General features: G+C 41.9%; 1 protein-coding gene across 5 annotated transcripts in view; it reads left to right on the forward strand.

The window, feature by feature from the left end:
• The window catches only part of FAM13C (family with sequence similarity 13 member C), a 166107-nt gene that overhangs the window by 108432 nt on the left and 35658 nt on the right, over positions 1–22017 (forward strand). For 4 of the 5 annotated variants that reach the window (XM_028124012.2, XM_028124013.2, XM_088019809.1 and 1 more), the window contains one exon: positions 17240–17324. In XM_028124012.2, the coding sequence (XP_027979813.1) occupies positions 17240–17324 (85 nt within the window). Of the gene's footprint in view, positions 1–17176; positions 17325–22017 lie in introns of all 5 variants that reach the window. The other variant, XM_088019808.1, reaches the window with a different exon arrangement.

A 22017-nucleotide genomic window follows, 5' to 3' on the forward strand; every position in this document is an offset into this window, starting at 1 on the left:
TCTCCCATTCTGTCGGTTGTCTTTTGGTTTTGTGGACTGTTTCTTTTGCTGTGCAAAAGCTTTTTATCTTGATGAAATCCCAATAGTTCATTTTTGCCCTGGCTTCCCGTGCCTTTGGCGATGTTTCTAGGAAGAAGTTGCTGCGGCTAAGGTCGAAAAGGTTGCTACCTGTGTTCTCCTTTAGGATTTTGAAGGACTCCTGTCTCACGTTTAGGTCTTTCAACCATTTGGAGTCTATTTTTGTGTGTGGTGTAAGGAAATGGTCCAGTTTCATTCTTCTGCATGTGACTGTCCAATTTTCCCTACACCATTTGTTGAAGAGACTGTCTTTTTGCCATTGGACATTCTTTCCTGCTTTGTCAAAGATAAGTTGACCATAGAGTTGAGGGTCCATTTCTGGGCTCTCGATTCTGTTCCATTGATCGATGTGTCTGTTTTTGTGCCAGTACCATACTGTCTTGATGATGACAGCTTTGTAATAGAGCTGGAAGTCCGGAATTGTGATGCCGCCAGCTTTGCTTTTCTTTTTCAGTATTCCTCTGGCTATTCTGGGTCTCCTCTTGTTCCATACAAATTTTAGGATTATTTGTTCCATTTCTTTGAAAAAAGTGGATGGTATTTTGATGGGGATTGCATTGAATGTGTAGATTGCTCTAGGGAGCATTGACATCTTCACAATGTTGATTCTCCCAATCCATGAGCATGGAACGTTTTTCCATTTCTTTGTGTCTTCTTCAATTTCTTTCATGAGTATTTTATAGTTTTCTGAGTACAGATCCTTTGCCTCTTTGGTTAGATTTATTCCTAGGTATCTAATGGTTTTGGGTGCAATTGTAAATGGGATAGACTCCTTGATTTGTGTCTCTTCTGTCTTGTTGTTGGTGTATAGGAATACCACTGATTTCTGTGCATTGATTTTATAGCCTGCTACTTTACTGAATTCCTGTATGAGTTCTAGCAGTTTTGGGGTGGAGTCTTTGGGTTTTCCACATACAGTATCATATCATCTGCAAAGAGTGAGAGTTTGACTTCCTCTTTGCCGATTTGGATGCCTTTGATTTCTTTTTGTTGTCTAATTGCTGTGGCTAGGACTTCTAATACTATGTTGAATAGCAGTGGTGAGAGTGGACATCCCTGCCGCGTTCCTGACCTTAGGGGAAAAGCTCTCAGCCTTTCCCCATTGAGAATGATATTCGCTGTAGGTTTTTCATAGATGGCTTTTATGATATTGAGGTATGTACCCTCTATCCCTATACTCTGAAGAGTTTTGATCAAGAAAGGATGCTGTACTTTGTCAAATGCTTTTTCTGCATCTATTGAGAGGATCCTATGATTCTTGTTCTTTCTTTTGTTAATGTATTGTATCACGTTGATTGATTTGCGGATGTTGAACCAGCCTTGCAGCCCAGGGATAAATCCCACTTGGTCGTGGTGAATAATCCTTTTAATGTACTGTTGGATCCTATTGGCTAGTATTTTGGTGAGAATTTTTGCATCCATGTTCATCAAGGATATTGGTCTGTAATTCTCCTTTTTGATGGGGTCTTTGTCTGGTTTTGGGATCAAGGTAATGCTGGCCTCATAAAATGAGTTTGGAAGTTTCCCTTCCATTTCTATTTTTTGGAACAGTTTCAGGAGAATAGGTATTAATTCTTCTTGAAATGTCTGATAGAATTCCCCTGGGAAGCCATCTGGCCCTGGGCTTTTGTTTCTTGGGAGATTTTTGATGACTGTTTCAATTTCCTTAGTGGTTATAGGTCTGTTCAGGTTTTCTATTTCTTCCTGGTTCAATTTTGGTAGTTGATACATCTCTAGGAATGCACCCATTTCTTCCAGGTTATCTAATTTGCTGGCATAGAGTTGCTCATAATATGTTCTTATAATTGGTTGTATTTCTTTGGTGTTGGTTGTGATCTCTCCTCTTTCATTCATGATTTTGTTGATTTGGGTCATTTCTCTTTTCTTTTTGGTCAGTCTGGCCAGGGGTTTATCAATCTTGTTAATTCTTTCAAAGAACCAGCTCCTAGTTTCATTGATCTGTTCTACTGTTCTTTTGGTTTCTAGTTCATTGATTTCTGCTCTGATCTTTATGATTTCTCTTCTCCTGCTGGGTTTAGGCTTTATTTGCTGTTCTTTCTCCAGCTCCTTTAGGTGTAGGGTTAGGTTGTGTATTTGAGACCTTTCTTGTTTCTTGAGAAAGGCTTGTATTGCTATATACTTTCCTCTCAGGACTGCCTTTGCTGTATCCCAAAGATTTTGAACAGTTGTGTTTTCATTTTCATTGGTTTCCATGAATTTTTTTAATTCTTCTTTAATTTCTTGGTTGACCCATTCATTCTTTAGTAGGATGCTCTTTAGCCTCCATGTATTTGAGTTCTTTCCGACTTTCCTCTTGTGGTTGAGTTCTAGTTTCAAAGCATTGTGGTCTGAAAATATGCAGGGAATGATCCCAATCTTGTGGTACCGATTGAGACCTGATTTGTGACCTAGGATGTGATCAATTCTGGAGAATGTTCCATGGGCACTAGAGAAGAATGTGTATTCCTTTGCTTTGGGATGGAATGTTCTGAATATGTCTGTGAAGTCCATTTAGTCCAGTGTGTCATTTAAAGTCTTTATTTCCTTGTTGATCTTTTGCTTAGATGATCTGTCCATTTCAGTCAGAGGGGTGTTAAAGTCCCCCACTATTATTGTATTGTTGTCAATGTGTTTCTTTGCTTTTGTTATTAATTGCCTTATATAATTGGCTGCTCCCATGTTCGGGGCATAGATATTTACAATTGTTAGATCTTCTTGTTGGATAGACCCTTTAAGTAGGATATAGTGTCCTTCCTCATCTCTTATTACAGTCTTTGAAAATCTAGTTTGTCTGATATAAGGATTGCCACCCCAGCTTTCTTTTGGTGTCCATTAGCATGGTAAATGGTTTTCCACCCCCTCACTTTCAATCTGGGTGTGTCTTTGGGTCTAAAATGAGTCTCTTGCAGACAGCATATGGATGGGTCTTGTTTTTTTTTTTTTTTTTTTTTAAAGATTTTATTTATTTATTCATGAGAGACAGAGAGAGGCAGAAGGAGAAGCAGGCTCCCAAGGAGCAGGGAGCCCGATGCGGGACTCGATCCCAGGACCCTGAGATCATGACCTGAGCCGAAAGCAGACGCTTAACCATCTGAGCCACCCAGGCGCCCCTGGATGGGTCTTGTTTTTTAATCCAATCTGATAGCCTGTGTCTTTTGATTGGGGCATTTAGCCCATTTACATTTAGGGTAACTATTGAAATGTATGAATTTAGTGCCATTGTATTACCTGTAAGGTGACTGTTAACTGTCTGTTGTCTGTTCGTTTCTGCTCTTTGCTGCTTTTAGGTTCTCTCTTTGCTTAGAGGACCCCTCTCAATATTTCTTGGAGGGCTGGTTTCGTGTTTGCAAATTCCTTTAGTTTTTGTTTGTTCTGAAAGCTTTTTCTCTCTCCTTCTATTTTCAGTGATAGCCTAGCTGGATATAGTATTCTTGGCTGCATATTTTTCTCGTTTAGTGCTCTGAAGATATCTTGCCAGTCCTTTCTGGCCTGCCAGGTCTCTGTGGATAGGTCTGTTGCCAATCTAATGTTTCTACCATTGTAGGTTACATATCTCTTCTCCCGAGCTGCTTTCAGGATTTTCTCTTTGTCTCTGAGACTCGTAAGTTTTACTATTAGATGTCGGGGTGTTGACCTATTATTATTGATTTTGAGAGGGGTTCTCTGTGCCTCCTGGATTTTAATGCCTGTTTCCTTCCTCACATTAGGGAAGTTCTCTGCTATAATTTGCTCCAATATACCTTCTGCCCCTCTCTCTCTCTCTTCTTCTTCTGGGATCCCAATTATTCTAATGTTGTTTCGTCTTATCATATCACTTATCTCTCGAATTCTGCCCTCGTGATCCTGTAGTTGTTTCTCTCTCTTTTTCTCAGCCTCTTTATTTTCCATCATTTGGTCTTCTATATCGCTGATTCTCTCTTCTGCCTCATTTATCCTAGCATTTAGTGCCCCCATTTTTGATTGCACCTCATCAATAGCCTTTTTGATTTCGATTTGGTTAGATTTTAGTTCTTTTATTTCTCCAGAAAGGGTTTCTCTAATAACTTCCACGCTTTTTTCAAGCCCAGCTAGTATCTTTAAAGTCATGATTCTGAACTCTAGGTCCAACATCGTACTAATGTCCGTATTGAGTAGGTCCCTGGCTGACGGTACTACCTCTTGTTCTTTTTGCTGAGGTGATTTCTTTCGTCTTGTCATTTTGTCCAGAGGAGAATAGATGAATGAGAGAACAAAATGCTAACAGGTTTACAACGTCCCCAGCAAATATACTGTATACAAATCAGAAAAGACCTGAAACCAGGGAAAAGAAAGGGAAAGAAAGAAAAAGGAAAGAGATAAAGAAAAAAAAAGATAAAAACAAAAACAAAACAATACAAAAAAGGCAGAATATGATCAAATATGATCAGGCTAGTGCATAGATCAGTGCCACACACTAGATTTTGGGCGTATTTTGGTCTGTTAGAAAAAAGTGCCTCCTAAAATTTTAAAGGAAGAAAGACATATATGTACAAAATAAGGGTTGATACAATGAAGGGATGGAAGATGACTGTAAAGATGAAAATTATAAAAGATTTTATAAAAGGACTTGGTAAGATAAGTTGTTTGAAAAAAGAAAGAAGATTTAAGAAAAAAAAAAGGAAAAAGGGAGAGAATGTGATCAGGCAGGAGACTAGAACAAAGCCATACACTAGTGATTTAGGGTATATTTTGATCTGTTAGAAGAAACTGTACCTCAAAATTTTAAAGAGAGAACAACTTATATATATATGCCAAAAATAAGGGTAACTGCTATGAAGGGATAAAATATGACTCTAAAAATGAAAAATAAAAAATGTTTTTTTTTTTTTTAAAAAGGGATTTATAAGATGTTGGTTGAAAAAGGGAAAAAGAAAAAAAACAGAAAAATAAAAAAACAGTCAACAAAAATTAACTTTGATGAAATAATGAATCATGGTAAAAAAAAAAAAAAAAAGCCATGAATCTATGTGCAGTATTCCCCTAGCGCTGGAGTTCTCCTATTCTCCTTGATCGATCAACTTGGTCTTGGCTTGCTGGCTGTTTGTGTTGATCTTCTGGGGGAGGGGCCTGTTGCTGTGGTTTCCAAATGTCTTTGCCGGAGGTGGAATTGCCCCGCCCTTGTCGGTCCGGGCTAAGGAAGCTGCTCCAGTTTGCTCTCAGGAACTTTTGTTCCCTGCAAGCTCTCGGTACAGCTTTGGAGGACCAGGGCAGAAATGGTGGCCTCCCAATCTCCACTCGGAGGAGCCGAGAACTCGGGGCCCCGCTCCTCAGTGTGCCCCCAGAGAAAAGCAGTCACTTCCGTGTCCCCGGTCTCCGGCCGCACTCCGTGCTCACCCGGCCTGTGATCGAGCGTTGCTATCTCTGGCACCCGAACCCGCGCGGAGTCTTCAAACCCAGCAGATCCCTGCAGTGCGTTCCCGCACCGCTCCTCCCCGGGAAGGAAGGGGAGTCTCCCCGGATCTGCTGTTTGTTGGGTCCCTGCTGGGGGAGCCGTGCCCCGACTGGGCCGCAGATCACAGTTTATGGCAACCCCGAGCTGAGAGCCCGCGACTCTGCTCCGTATCTGCAGCCGGCTTCCCTGCTCTGATACCTGGGAGCTCTGGTGCACTCAGGCACCCCCGGTCTCTCTGTGACCCCAAGGGTCCTGAGACCACACTGTCCCGGGAGGATTCCACCCCCCGCTTAGCCACTGCAGCGACGTCCCTCTGCCGAGCCAACTTCTAAAAGGTCCGATTTTGTGCTCCGCGGCTCTATCACTTGCCAGAAGCGGCCGACGGAGGCCCCTCCCCCGCCGTCTATCCTCCCGAATATCGCCTCGGATTCACTTCTCCGCACGCCCTACCTTCCAGTAAGTGGTCGCTTCTCTGTTCAGAGAGTTGTTGCTACTCTCCTGTTCGATCTCCTGTTGAGTTCGTAGGTGTTCAGAATGGTTTGATCCCTATTCAGCTGAATTCCTGAGACCAGACGAAATCTAGGTCTCCTACTCCTCCGCCATCTTGCTCCGCCTCTCTGGTGGATATTTTATTTTAGTTATTGAATTCTTCAGCTCTGATTGGTTCTTTTTTATATTTTTCTCTCTCTTTGTTGAAGTTCTTCCACTCTTTCTCAAGTCCAGTGAGTATCTTTATGACCATTACTTTGAATTCCTTATCAGGCATATTGCTTATCTTGATTTCATTTAGCTCTTTTACCCTGACTTTGTCTTTGTCTTTGATTTGGGACACATTCCTCTGTCTCTTCATTTTGTCTAACTCTCTGTGTTTGCTTCTATATCTTAGGTAGGTTAGCTATGTCTCCTGATCTTGAAAGTAGTGGCCTTATGTAGAAGAAATCTTGTGCCCTGTAGTGCAATCCCCCCTGGTAACCAGAACCAGGCCCTCCAGGGCTATTGCCTATATCAGCTGCATGTGCTCTACTGTTGTGCTGAGCCCTGATTGCCTTCAGCCCAGCTGGCTGCAATGACCCACTTTACTTGTGCTGGGTACACTGGGAAGGATTTTGTTCCCACACTGTTGACAAGCCTGTATGAGGCTGCTGCAGTTTTGTTCGTGGACAGGGCTAGCAGTTAGCCTAGCTGTCTACAGTTAGCTTCTCCACCATAGTTGTGAGCACATGGCAAACACTTGTTCCCTGCTGGGCCAACTGAGAGGCTCTCATTAAGAGATTGGGCTGCTGGAACTCTGGGCATACTAGTGTGTGAGGTTATCTCTCACTCTCCAGGGCAGGAGTAACTTTGGAGTGGTGCTGCTCTCCTCTGCCAAGGCTACCAGCAGGGTGTGGTGAAGCAGGAGCTTCTTAGGAGCGATGCCTGCTGAGGCCGGCAGATTGTGTTGGGTGGGTCCTCAGGGAAATGCTGGGGCAGGGCATGCATTACTAGCAAGGTAGATGGAGAGTGTTAGAACTGGCTCCTGCAAGCATCTGGCTATCTAGGCTGGGGGAGTGTAAGAAAAATGGCAGCCAGCAGCACTTATATTCCTAGAGAAATTTTCTGAATTCCTTGCCCCTCCATCGCATGTTCTTAGTCAATAAATCTCCTTCACATATACCCCAGGTGATTTTCAAACTGGTACTTCTGTGCTGTGTCTTGGGCTTAAGTTATATATTATGCTGGCTTTTAGAGTAGAAACTCAATTTTCTACCAGGCTTTGGCTCTCCCAGAGTAAAGCCTGCTGATTTTTAAAGCTACTAAAGTTAAGGCCCACTGGTTTTCAAAGCCAGATGTTATGGGGACTTGTCTTCCCAGTGTGGGTCCCCAGTGCTAGGGGTGCCTAGTTTGGGTCTGAACCTCTTGCTTCTCCATACTTGTGCTCTCTTATTTGTCTTACTGGGGGTGCGGTGGAGGGGATTGTTTCCAACTATGTCTCTGTGCTCCTACACTTTTCAACGTGACTTTCTCTGTGTGATTAACTGTGGAAGATTTGTTCTGACAGTCTTTGGGTCATTTTCAAAGTTAGTTTCATAGATTTAGCTTTTATCTTGATGAGTCTATGGGATGAGGTGGGCTCAGAATCTTCCTACTTCACCATCTTCCTGCCTCACCCCAGCTCTTAATTTTATTAATCTTTTCTATTTATTTTTTAGTCTCTATTTTATTTATAATCTTATCTTTATTATTTCTGTCCTCCTACTAACTTAGGACTTTGTTCTTCTTTTCTGGTTGCCTTAGGTATAAGTTTGGATTGTTTATTTGAGATTTTTTTGTTGTCATTTCTTGAGGTGGGCCTGTATCATCATAAACTTCCCTCTTAGAACTGCTTTTGATGTGTCCCATATTTTGGAGCACTGTGTTTTCATTTTCATAAGTCTCAAGGTGTTTTTTGATTTCCTCTTTATTCATTGACCCATTGGCTGTTTTGTGGTATATTGTTTAGTCTTTACATGTTTGTGCTTTCTCCAGTTTTCTTCTTGTAGTTGATTTCTAGTTTCATAGTGCTGTGGTCAGAAAAAATGCTTAATATGATTTCAATCTTCTAAAATTTACTGAGACTTATTTTGGGGCTAATGTGATCTATCTTGGAGAATGTTCCATGTGTACCTGAGAAGAAAATGTATTCTCTTGTTTTTGGAGGAATGCTATGTATATATCTGTTAAGTCCATCTGGTCTTATGTGTTGTTCAGTGTCAATGTTTCCTTGTTGATTTTCTGTCTGGATGATTTATCCATTGATGTAAGTGGGGTGTTAAAATTCCCTGCTATTGTATTACTGTCTATTTCTCCCATTGCATTTGTTAACATTTGCTTTATATGTTTAGGTGCTCCTATGTTGGGTGCATAAATATGTACAATGTTTTATTAAATTTTTTGATCACTTTATCATTATGTAAGGTTCTTCTTTGTCTCTTGTTACAATTTTTGTTTAAAAGTCTATTTTGTCTAATATAAATATTGCTACCCCAGCTTTTTGTTTGTTTCCATTTGCATGGAATATATTTCTATCCCTTCACTTTCAGTCTGTTTGTATCTTTAGATCTAAAGTGAGTGGCTTGCAGGCAGCATATAGATGAGTCTTGTGTTTTGTTTTGTTTTGTTTTGTTTTTCCTCTTCCATTTTCCATTCAGCTATGCTGTCTTCTGATTGGAACATTTAGTCCGTTTATATGTAAACTAGTTATTGTTAGGTATGTTTTTATTTCCATTTTGTTAATTGTTTTCTGCTTGTTTTTATAGTTCTCTGTTCTTCTCCCTTTATTCACTAGGATTTGATGACTTTCTATAGTGTTATGTGTAGATTCCTTTCTCTTTATTTTTTATGTATCTATTATAGGTTTTTGGTTTGTGCTTACCATGAATTTCATATATAACCACTTATGTATATAGCAATCTATTTTGGTTGGTGATTGTTTAAGTTCAAATGCATTCTGAAAGTGCCACATTTTTACTCCTCCTCCAACACGTTTTATGTTTTTGAGCAAAGAAGTTTTCTGCCCCTATCTCTCTGTCTTCTCATTCTGGGACCCCCCATAATGAGGATGTTAGTATCCTTGATGCTGTCCCAGAGGTGCCTAAACTATCCTCATTTCTTTAAATTCTTTTCTCTTTCTGCTCTTCATTTTGAATGATTGCCATTACCCTATCAGATCACAAATCAGTTCTTCTTTGTCCTCTAATCTGCTCTTTATTCCCTCTAGTGTGTTTTTTGTTACTGTTATAGTCTTCAGGTCTGTGACTTCTGTTTGGTACTTTCTTATATTCTTTATCTCTTTGTTAAGTTCTCACCAGCCTCGTCCATTCTTCTCCCAAGTTTGGTAGGCATCTTTATGACCATTACTTTGAATTTTTTATCAGGAAGGTTACTTATCTCCATTCTATTAAATTGTTTTTCCTGGGATTTCAGTTAGTTCTTTTATTTGGAACATGGTCCTCTGTTTTTCCATTTTGACTGACTCTCTGTGTGTTTTTTGTTTTTTGTTTTTCTATGTATTAGGGGAAAAAGCTATCTCTCCCAGTCTTGAAGGAGGGCCTTGTGTAAGAGATGAACCTTATCTTTCAACCCTGCCCTAGTTCTTGGTTGTCTCTAGAATCTTTGTAATTGTCTAAGCAGGCTCATTTATTCTTTGTAGGTCCCAGTTGCTGAGGGTGTGCCAAGACTTACCAGTGTTCCAAAGAGAGAGATCTCAGTCAGCACCTAGTTTCAGGTGATTAGAAGCCAGACTGTCAGGCAGCAACTTTTAAAAGTTTGCAAATATGTATACTCCTGTGGGGCTGCAATTGTAAATCCTGCTGGCTTCCAGACAGGTCATCTGGTGTCCCCTGGATGACAGGTGCAAAAATCAGAGCTTCAGATGAATATATATGCTTCTTTCTGGGAGGTACTGGCATGTGCTGTATCAAGGCAAAGGAGAACACAAAGATGGTGTCCCTGCTTAGGTTCCTTGAGAACACCCCCATAGCCTCTAGATGTTTGGCAGACCTGAAGCCTGTCCCTCACACTGAAGGTCTAAAACAAGTAAATAAGCCTTTTTAACAGAAAGACTGGGAGTGTCTTTCAGTCTGCTGTTTATATTAGCCTGGGAGTGGTCGTAGTCAGCTAAGAACTGTCTCCAGTTGTTATAGTCCTATGGAATGCAGGAACATAATGTAATGTTCTTATTGGCCAGAAGAGTGAGTAAGGTGATCAAGGAGTGTTCCCTTTGTGAACCGTGCATGCTCACTGGCCTTTGTAAGGCAGTGGTAGAACACAGGACACACAGACAATGTGCCTGCAGGCCATAGCATGACAGTGGGAGACTGCAGGGCCAGGGTGTGCCTGCCAGCTCTAGCAGGGAAGTGGAAGAGTGCAGGGCTAGGGCACACCTGCCTGCACTATCAAGTTAGAGAGAGAGTACAAAAGTGGCACGTGCCAGTGCCTCAGTCCCCAGAGAGAGTCCTTATAGTTCCCTGCCCCTCCAGTAGATGGTTTAACGTTAGCAAATGAATCTTCTTCACATATAGTTTAGGCACTTTTAAAACTGCTGCTTTTTGTTTGTTTGTGTGTTTGATTTTAAAGGTATATTATTCATTTTAGAGAGAGAGAGAGAGCATGCTCAAGCAGGGGCAGGGGCAGAGGAAGAGAATCTCAAGCAGACTCCCCACTGAGTCTGGAGCCTAACACGGAGCCAAAACCAAGAATCAGATCCTCAACTGAGTCCTCCAGGTGCCCCACAAATTGCTGCTTTTGTGCTAGTCCCCAGAGTTAGTTAGTCTGCATGTAAGCTGGTCATTTCTGTACAGTCCCCTGGGTTTCCTGGATGTGGTTTTCAAGGTCAGACATTTTGGAGTTTGTATCTCCATTGTGGGTTCCAAAGGTTGGGGTACCTCATGTAGGGCATGAAGCCCTTGCTCCTTAGGGAGAAGCTTTATATTTGTGAGATCCCTCCTGATTGTGGATCACCATGCTAGAGGTGGGGTTTTTGGCAAGATCGTGTGTCTGCTTCTCCTGCCCTTCTCAATGTAGCCCTTTTATCCTTTGTTGTGGAATAGCTGTTCAGCTAGTTTTCAGGAATTTTTTTCAGAGGGGATTGTTCTATATGTAGCTATAGATTTGGTGTGTCCATGGAAGTAGGTGAGTTCAGGATCTTCCTACATTTCCATCATAGTCCACCCCATCCTACTGAGTTTAGTTTTTAAGCAGAATATTTTTCAGAGCTGAAAGAAATTGGAACAGAAGTAGCCACTAAGAATTAATGTATGCGTTACAATACAGACTAGATTTGTGGACTTTAGCCCTTGGGATATAATCAGTGTTTTGGAAAATATGATTTTGGGGGGAGGGGTTATTCTCTTTAACACTGTCCTTTTGGATAGTTTAAGTACTAATAGCTCCAAAGAGAAACTATTGAAGTCCATTCCATGAATTGAAAATGAGACACATTGTAGTTTTAGAAAATCAATGTCTTATCATCTAGAAAAGCTCAGAGTCCTGAATTAAAATATGAGTTTATAAACTGTATTATTCTCTCCCAAACATCTCATTTTTATATTTATTTATCAAGGTGAACATAACAAGGACATCACAATGAGATGAACTAAGTACAGTACTCCCTTTCCAGGTTGAAATCATTTGGCTGAAAGGAAATTTGGTTTGGGTTATCACGTGTTGTGGCGGTATTGTCCTTGTTTAAAAAGAAGTCTTGATAATATCAGAGTAGGGCCTGGATCCCCTAGTCAACAAAGGGCCCCTAGAAGTGAATAAGTTGTTCTTTTACATTGAATTTCTCCATTGGGGAGTGTGGTAGTGATGGCTGATCACCTGGAGCAGAGGAGGCTGAACTGAAGTGTGTAATCCTTCAGTTAGACCTGGCTGTAAAGCTTGCTGGACTATAAACAACACAGGCCCCAAAGGAATTAGCCAAAAGCCCACTCTTTCTAGGGTCAGGGTCAATTTGGCATTTTCCTATAGCCATCACCTTTGGAAGAAGTCTCCCTTCTTTTGGCAAGAACATGCAGAGACCAGCAACAGCCATTTGGAAGGCAACACTGCCTTGCTTCTGAGCACATGTGTCCTGGTGTGAGTGTGTGTATATGGTGAGACGAGGGAGAAGCAGCCCTCGAGGCGTGTCTAGGGCAGGAAGCTAATGAGGGTATCAGAGGGCGGGGAGTCAGCAAAAAACTATTGTTCCTGGGACAGGTGGAGCTAAGCAGGCAAGCAAGGCAGCATTTAGAGTGGGTCAAGTCCCCAGGGAATAGGGCTACATCTCTCAAAGTATGGACCTTAGACCTCCTGTATCTAAATGACCCTGCTCTGGACCACAGAATCTGAATCTCTTGGGTGATCTCTATTCAAATGCACATCTTTAACAAATTCCCTAGTGATTTGTAATCATTTTAAAGTTTCTGGGCCAGGGCAGCTTGAAATTGGATACTCAGAAGGGCCTAAAGAGTTCAGGAAATAAAAACTAATATGCAATGGCAGTCCTTTTATTGGTTGGCTCCTGTACTACTCATTGTTCTAGGTACGGCAGTGAACAATGGAGGCATGATACCAGTCCTCTTGGAGCTCGAAAGAGCTAATAAACAATTGAGAAATGAATGAAATTACATATTATAGTGAATGTTAGAAAGGAAATAAACAAGATGCTAACAGAGAAATTGGGGGGTGCTGTTTAGATAAGGTAATCAAAACTGGCTCAAGAATTTGATAGAAATTTGACTGTGAAGCGACTATAGCTAAATCAGGCCTGGGGAGGTCAGGAAGCAGATGGAAAGAAAGGGTAGTGTGTGGGGGGAGGGGCTGGGAAGTGGGTAATGGAGGAAATATACATGGAAAACATTAAAATCAGAGAAGAAGAATGGTAAGTAAAACTGGGGATGTTCGGGGACCCAGTTTTATCCCCAACTTTGAGCAAATATCCAATTTGATCTTCATATCACCATAGAGAATCTATATACAGTTCTTAGATAAAAGGATGTGAGAGGGCCACTAAACCTCTTCACAGAGATTAAAAGTAAGCTGTCCCTACTCTGCAACTGGTGAATTGTAGACAAAGGCACCTTAAAATAGTATTTAACCATCCAGCCTGTGTGGGTGTTCTCCATTCCAACCCAACTAAAGAGGGACCTGGTAATTGCATAGCAGAGAAAAGTGAGTAGAGTATTTTCTAAAACAAGTAGCATATTTTCCATTATGTAAAAGAGAAAAAATTAACTTTTAGAAAGCCACACCTAGGTTTCGTGGACTTCTCTTTGGTTTCGTTCATAACCAGATGGGAGAGCTGGGGAGAGCTGCATTAAAAGCATCCTGAGCCTAGGAGCTGCATGTGTGGTATGGTGTTACATCTGCATAGGGGCACAATGTGCAGTGTGATTTGTCCATGGGCCTTCTCCAGGGTTTGTCTGTGGGGCTCAGCCCTGAGGCGACAGGCTGGATGTCTTCTGTTGCCCACTGGAAGGACATGTGACGGTGGCATAGATTGCTCACAGGTAAATCCCCCACCCCCACCCTTGTCCTGGGTTTCCTGGTCATCAGGAGAGGTATCCCTTTATGGGCCCATCCCACACAGGGTGTCCAGATCCCCACTCTGCATTCCTATGTTGAGGAGCAGCAGGTCATCTTCAGGTAATGGGTCAGTTTGGGGTGGGGAAGGAATATAGTTGATGACAGCTGGTTTGCAGAGTTTCTTCCGTTCTGCTCTCTTGTCCTCAGGTATAGCAGCTTATTTTTCCCCTTCTACTTGGAGGTCTTATACCTTGAGACCTTCATCTTCTCCCTCCTGTTTCATTTGCCACTTGTTTTCTTCTCCATTCCTTTAACCTTACTCCCATCTCCTATCTCAGAGAGGAATAAACCAGCCATGCAGATGGATCTCCTTTGACAAATCTCCTGTCTTGTTTTTGCTTCAGTCTGAGTACAAGGGAAGGAGAGGTGGGAGAGGGAGACAGATGACAACCCAATTACTACTTCTAGCCGTAACTGAGTCTCAGCATTATGCCTCACTCCCTGTGGGAGTTCAGAGGCCTCTGAATGTGAGCTGACATACTCCTATGCGTTGAAATTCTTTGCTGTTTATTTGTGTTGCATGAACACTTGGTTCAGTTCCCGAAACACTGTCTAAGCACCCACACGGTGCCAGATTCTGTGCACCATCCTCAGTGTATGTGCATGTTTGCTTTCCTTTCTTTTAGAGTTGGAAAGGAACTTAGAAGTCATCCAGTCTCAGGCCCTTTATAGACAGATGCAGAAAGTGGGGCCCTGGGAGATAAAGTGATGAGTGAAGGCCTCAGAGTTGGTGTAGCATTTGGCCTCACACATGACCAGAGCTCTGCCCAGTGGCCTCTGGGGTGTGGAAATAATTCGTAATAAACCCAGTGTTCAGTCCTTGAGTGTTTGCCATATGCTGGTACATATGTACATATCTACAAAGTGCATTTCACGCCTTCCATTTAATTCTGAGAACAGGTGCCATTCTTACTGTTACTATATATAAGAAACTAAGGTTTAGAATAGCGAAGATGCTTGCCCAAAGTCAGATGCATAGAAGGTAGCAGAGCTGACATTGTCCTCTTTTACTTTGTAGAATATATAAGAACACATGGAGTCTACAAGAAGCAGTAGGTTCCACACCCTTCCTCTAAATGTAGGGATGGAGCACCTGCCTTCCTTCCCTCCGTCCGTCCTTCCTTCCATCCTTCCTTCCTTCCTTCCTTCCTTCCTTCCTTCCTTCCTTCCTTCCTTCCTACCTTGTATTGGTCTGCCAATTCTCTGTTAGAGCTGCCATTAAAAAAAAAAAAGATACTACAGACTGGGTGGCTGAAACACCATTTATCTTTTCAGCTCTGGAGGCTGAAAGCTCATGATCAAGGTGCTGGCAGAGTTAGTTTCTCCTGAAGCCTTTCTCCTTGGCTGGCAAACAGCCACTTTCTCACATGGCCTTTCCTCTGTGGATGCATCTCTGGTGTCTCTCTCTCTGTGTGCTTATAATGACACTAATCATATTGAATTAGGACCCCACCCTTAGACCTCATTTTCCCTTTAAAAGCCCCATCTCCAGATACAGTTACATTGGGGGTTAGGTCTTCAACATATGAATTTGGGGAAGACACAATTCAGTCTATAATGTAACTCTTGGGTATTGTGAATAATATTGCTATGACTATGGATGCACAAATATCTGTTTGTGTCCCTGCTTTTGGGGTATATATGCAATAGCAGAATTACTGGATCATATGGTTGTTCTATTTTTAATTTTTTTGAGGAAATGCCATACTGTTTTCTATAGCAGCTGCACCATTTTATGTTCTCATGTCATCATTTCTTAATTTTCAGAATAGTTTTGCTCTTTTTTGAAAGGTCACTCTGATCTCTGCGTTCCTCCAGTAGGAAGCTTGTCTGGAATTGTTCTTTTTGTCTCCCAGATGCCTAGAACTCTTTCCAGAAACTTGATGCCCTTGCTTCTCTGTACCTCCTGTCAGTAACCTCAGGCTCTTACCTCCACAATCAGCTGCTGGGAGAACATCCCAGAAGGAGGAGGGAGCAGTAAAAAAGTGACGGGATCTCAGGTAGATGCCTCATCTGAGCTGTGGGCTCTCAGTCAGCAGCTCCTGAGCACAGAGGAGGTTTGTACCTTCATCTCTGAGCGTGGCAGAGGAGGGAGGTATCTGGAGCCCACTTAGCAGTAAACAACTTTGAAAACACTGCTGGGGGCTCATATTACTCACATCAACGGCATGGATGAGGGTATATGTGTAGTAATAGGTACTCTGTGAGGGGAGGGGTTCGGTGTGAAGAGATGTTGGAGGTAGGCGCTTATGTGAGGTAAGGTGTGAGGGTATATATGCGGGTAGGGGGTGTGTGTGTGTTCCGAATAGATATGAGAGTGGGAGTATGAGGGTGTATATATGGTGTGTGTATGGTGGGGTGTTTCTGTGTGTGTGTGTGTGTGTATATGTGTGTATGTGTGTAGTAGGGGATAAAAATGGTGAGTGTGAAGGGTAGAAATGAGAGGGTGTATGGGGTTATTTGGGAGTTAAATGTATGTGCAAGTAGTGTGAAGGTATGGGGGTTGGGCATGAGGGTGTGGAAATCCGGAGGTGAAGGTAAGGTAGGGTATAAGGGTATGCATGGGATAGGAATGGGGGCGTGTGTATGGAGTAGGGTGTGGTGGTTGGGTATGAAGGTGGACGGTAGAGTATGTGTATACTGGAGGGTCGTAGTAGGCACAGGATCAATGGCTCCACTCCAGGTAGCCACCCCTGCCAGGAGCTCTGTGGGTGGAGGAGCTTCTGAGGCCTGCAGAACTTTCCTGTTGCAGGGGAGTGGCACCCCGCCAAGGCCTCAGGCATGACTCATTTTCACCTGGTCAGGGGAATTAATTTGCTGGGCATCTGCATCATGGCAGGATACGTGCATCAGTCTGTATGACTCTGTTCTTATTAAGAACCATGGGAGAAATTTAAAATGAGAAATGAAGGGGGTGGGGAGAGGGTTGTTCTGGGAGCTAAGAAATTGCTTCTCCCTCGGTGGCTGGGTCACACTCAGTGACCAAGGCCCTCTCCCTTGCTCCCTGCACTCTGCTTTTGATACCAGCAGCTATCCCATGTGTGAGGAGCAACTTCAGAAGACAGACATGCGTGCGTGCATATACCCTCCCAGATACAGATGTAGATCAGGGAGCCCAGAAGCACCTCCCAGAAGCCAGGCGGCCTCTGCAGCAGTAACTCTTTATGCACTGCGGTCTGCTGCAGTCTTCGTGGTTAAGGGATGCTGGCTTTCATGAATGGTAGCCTGGGAGGGGCCTAATGTCACTTGCTCCTGATGTCAGCACAATGAATGAAACACTTGCAAAGCGTAAAGCCTCAAGCACCCGGGCAGCATATACCATCTCAGATTGGCTCTCCTGGTGCAGCGTCTCCTGTTGACGAAATCACCAGTCCCATGTGTGACATATAAAGCCATATACGTTAGGATTGCAAGGAGGCAGAAACTGAGGCTGCATGTGGAATAATGTGTATCTGATTCTGGCACAATCAGCTCTGCCTGAAGCCGCTGGGGCTGAGCTCCTCCCCCCTGCCAGGCGCTGGAAGAAGGGGTTTTGCCGAGCTGCGGACTCACCGCTGTGTATTAGGCAGTTACTTAGCTAGCCTGATGTTCTGCTTTTGCTGGCAGAATTCCTTGCTGAAGCTCCAAGCCCTGGAAACTGATCTGTGTTCTGCAATTTTGACAAACCAGGAAGAAGCTGCTCAGGTTCATGGACCCAAGGACCCAACTCCAGCGTCGACCCAGAGCGTGCCTGTGGAAGGTGCAGATGCTGCAGGTAAGAGGCACGGCTGGGGACAGGTCTTCACTTGTACTCTCAGGAGAGTTCAGCTTCTTGCTGCTTTCCTAAATGTGGCCTCCTGTGGGAAACCATGCCTGGTGCAACAGAAAAGCTGAGGAGGTGCTTGAGTTGCAGTGGGGGAGCTGAGACGGAGCAGGAGGAATTAAGGTGTGTTCTGATATAGAGCATTCTCTCCAGCTGCGGGCCAAGCATCAGACTTAGGCATAAATAGGTGTCAGGTGAAAAACACTCACCACAACTCCTGGTCCTAATGAATTCCGACTTGGTTTCCTGTGACAAACAGGTGGTGTGCTTATTTTCTATCACTGGATGTAGATAATCTGGACTGTCTTGATACTTGTGGTATTTTTGAGGTATTCGGTGATGGGAGAGTTTTAACATTACTACTTGCTTTCTTCTATTACCTGCTTGTAAGATGATTCATCAACATAGGGAAAGTGGAGGTGAGTGGTATAGCTCATTCTGATCCTATATTGCCTTTTTCTGTCTCATTTTTTTTTCCGCATTAACTTCTGTGTTCAAAAGTCTCAAAATTGGTTCCATTTGTCTGACAGTTTCTCTGGTTTTAACCCCAGGGATGGTAGATTGGCTAGTAAGCAGAAGGCAAATTAATGCTCCCAGGAAGACTTAGTTAGGAAAGAAACACTAATTTATATGAGTAGAAATGAGAGCACAGCTTATCTTTTATAACACAGATGGGTCAGAGGTTTGCAGACTGATTTCTGGATGGCTGATAAAAATAGACTTAGGTGAACTTGCTTCATGAGATGTCCTTTATCTCTAGGAATTAAAGGAAGAGATTTAAAAAGGTAATGTGTTTCCGTGTCATTGTTAACAGCTCATTTAAGACATTCCTGCTTAAAACTGATCCAAATGGTCTAAGTAGGTAAAACCATCATCTCCAGTGTTTATTAAGTAAATTAATAATTAAGTATATTAATAATGGTGGCTAATAGTAGCTACTATTAATAGCTTTATTATTATTGAAGATTTCTGTGATCCAGGCACTGTTCTAAGTACTTTCTATATTTTATATTAAATCCTCAAGCTAATCTGTGAAATAATATGCTTCATAGTTGGCTGTCCTTATCTCCTGGTGAGCTCCCCTTGCTCTGCTGGCCATTGTGTTTTGATGAGAGGCAAATAAAAGGGGGGCAAGACCCAATGTCAATCCAGTTAGAGTTTTAAGTCAGATTATTAGATACACTTTTTTTCTTCCACCAACCCCAACAAACAACATATAAAACACATAATGAAGTCTTAAGCCAGATACACATTAACTTTTGAGTTGTCTGATGTTTTGTATAGCTACACAAGTATCTGGAAGAGAGTTATAAAATATTTGCATGTTGGATATAGATATATCTTTTCTATTTTAAATCATGACTTTTATGTGCGTATATGTGTCTTATATTCTCCAAAGGTTAAGAGTAGTTATGCATTTTCTCATTCTGGATGGACAGGATTTTGAACAAGCTTATTAACACTCCTTGTATAATGGAAATACATGCTGAATTTATGTAGGAATTGGCCATACCAAAGGAATGATCCATACATTTCATGTTAAGTGTCAAGTGGCAGAAATGAACAGAAGGCTCCTTACAGAGGAGGCTTGTGTTTTGGATGCTGAATTTTCCAAAATGTAGTTGAATTTGAGGTGTCTCAGTGCTCTTCCAAGAGAGTCTATGAAAAAGAGGTTTTCACTCTGTGTGTGTGTGTGTGTGTGTGTCTCCACACACTAGTCAAGAATATTTCTGGCAAGTTTTCAAAAGTAAAAATCCATAAAATCTTGATGTTTTTCACCTTTGTAGAGCTTATGAATAAGGAGTCTCATGTAGCCAAAATGACTGCATAAGAGTGAAGAAGCTCCAGCCTCTATATTGGACCTTGTAAGACTTTGACACATATCTTCTCTAATTTTCCAATAACCCTTTGACACAATCTGGAAACCACCTGCTAGGTGTTTTCAGGGACCTAAAAAGTGTCTTCATTTGGCAGGAATATTGCCAAAGGAGCAGGCATTTGTAATAGGTTTTCAGAGGTTAATTTATGGGATCTTTTGTTCTCATTGGCTTCCAAGATGAGTGTTTATAGGAAGGTCATATATTATCTTTTTAAAATTTATTTAATTAATTTTTTGGTCATATATTTCCTAAACCATATGTCACTCAGAAAGAAGAAATGTTTACTCATCTTAAAGGCTCAGGGACTGTGAAAGGTGATCTTTGACCACTTTGAAAATAATTTTTATGTGTGTAAAAATCCCTGTTGAGAGTGTGATCACATAAGATTAGTACAGAGGGCAATAAGTCTATAAAAGATTTATATAACTTAAAATTTTCTCCTTCCCAAAGTCTAACATCTAGCCCTGAGCCTTACATGTATATATTCAATTAGTAATTTTTGATGTCAGTAATTAGTATAACAAAGACAAAGCCAACAGGTGATTTTTTACAGGAATATCTGGATATAATATGCTACCAATTCACTATTAAAGGCAAACATTTATAAACATAAATTGACCTGACTTAAATAGGTTTCAGGCTTACTTTAGACTCAATTAAGGCATGACAAGTAAAGTATGTAGACATTTGAAATGATGGTCTCTTGAGATCAAAGTATGGGTTTTAACTTGGATTTATAGGTTACAAAGGTCAGTCCTCCCTAGTAAAATATCTGAAATGCATCCCCATTCTGGAAATGCAATTATAAACTGCACTTGCAGCAAAAACACATTTCATGGCCCCCCTGGAGGAGCACTGGGTTCTGAATATTGTTGGTGAGTCTTCCTGAACATCATAATTATCAAGAAGCTTTTCACATATGGGGATTCTTAGTCCTCCTCTCTAGACAGTCTGAGGTGGAAGTCCCGTAATCTTTATATTTCATAAACACTCCCAAGTAGTGGGACCCATTATTTAAGTGTCTTGAATTAGGAGAGAGAAGGTCAGGTTCTCTCAGGTTCTCTTTGATTCTGCTTCACCTCAGTTTCCTGGATGACATAGGCTTATAACTCAGTGTCTGTGACCAGTCAGCTCAGTCCATTTACTTCAGGAGGAGAAAGGTGCTCCAGCACCCAAGTCCTCAGGCTAGAAATATGTGGGATGGCAACATGGACAAGGGATAAGGACAGATTTGAGGGACGTAGAGGCCCTTAGAAAAAAGTTATAGAGGGGCGCCTGGGTGGCTCAGTTGTTAAGCGTCTGCCTTCGGCTCAGGTCCTGATCCCAGGGTCCTGGGATCGAGCCCCGCATCGGGCTCCCTGCTTGGCAGGAAGTCTGCTTCTCCCTCTCCTGCTCCCCCTGCTTGTGTTCCCTCTCTTGCTGTGTCTCTCTCTGTCATATAAATAAATAAAAATCTTTAAAAAGAAAAAAGAAAAAAGTTATAGAGAGGGAACCAGCTACAAGATAACTTTAAGACTATACATAGGGTAACCAGTTGTCATGGTTTGCCCAGGAAAAGTCTAAGTTTTAACACTGAAAGTCCCATATGCTGGGAAATTCTCAGTCCCAGGCAATCTGTGACAGCTGATCACCCTACCTGTAGGTTGCAAACTGCATAATTTGAGATGGAAACCTGCTCCACACTTAGGCTTAAAATCCCTCTAACTGCTGAAGCAAATGCTTCCTCTGTTGCATTAGTAAGTATCTATTCTGGTGTTGTTGAATAGAAAATAGAACGAGCATTGTCTTTCAACTGCTTGTCATTTTCAAAGTTTGCAGAAGGACTGTTGGTTCCACATGACTGAGCATAGTAACCCCTGTTCTGTCTGAACATGGGTGATTGATGGTATGGAATTTGTAGCAAAAGCTGTCACCAGAGATAACTGAAGACTTTTTACTAGAAATAATAAACCACAGCAGTTCTTAATTACTTCTTTTATTGTAAAATTTTGGTTTTCAGCTTTCTGTTTGGGTAGGAGCTTTGTTCCTAATGTTGATCATTAGTGGGAACTAATGTAATATATCTATTTATAGGCTATAATTTTTCCCATAAAGAATTCTGCATGGTGTGTAGGTCTCTTTCTGATGTACAAGTTAGGATGGGGCAGAGTTAAAGAGAACCTGACCTTCTCTCTCACATTTCAAGACACTGTCGACTTGACCAGATGTTCCCAATTACTTGGGAGGACTTATTAAACTTACAGATAGATGTCTTGGCCTCTCCACTCTAAAATGCAAATTTAAAATGTAGGGATAAGGCCTGGAAATGTCCATGTTTGAAAATCTCCCCCTGGTAATTCTGAGGCGCAGAGAGATTCAGGAACACTTTCTGGACACAGTGCTCTAGTGTTTCTCTAGGGGGCGCCTTGAAATGTGTTCTTGCTGCAGATGGAGTTTATAATTAGCTTTCTGGAACATGAGGGCATCTCAAGTGTCCACTAGGTGGATCATTCACCTAACTTGAGGTTTCATCCTATCTGGCAGTGGCCCCACACAGTGTTTGAAAGTTTGTAGGATGGGGTCTCCATTACTTCAACCTCATAAGTGTACACAATTCCAAATTTAATTTAGAAACTTTGTTCATTATCGGTCTATGTGTATGTATGTTTGTTATTTCTAAATCCATTCTGAAACTTTTTATATTTGCAATATGTACCACCTGTTGCTTTAACTAAGAAATGGCTACCACCACTTCATCTTTTTGTCCTAGATTAGTTCCTTTAAGG

Source organism: Eumetopias jubatus, unplaced genomic scaffold (assembly GCF_037043125.1).
Source record: "Eumetopias jubatus isolate StellerSeaLion01/CBP00866 unplaced genomic scaffold, mEumJub1_p1.0 scaffold_17, whole genome shotgun sequence".
In the NCBI taxonomy this organism is placed as follows: domain Eukaryota; kingdom Metazoa; phylum Chordata; class Mammalia; order Carnivora; family Otariidae; genus Eumetopias; species Eumetopias jubatus.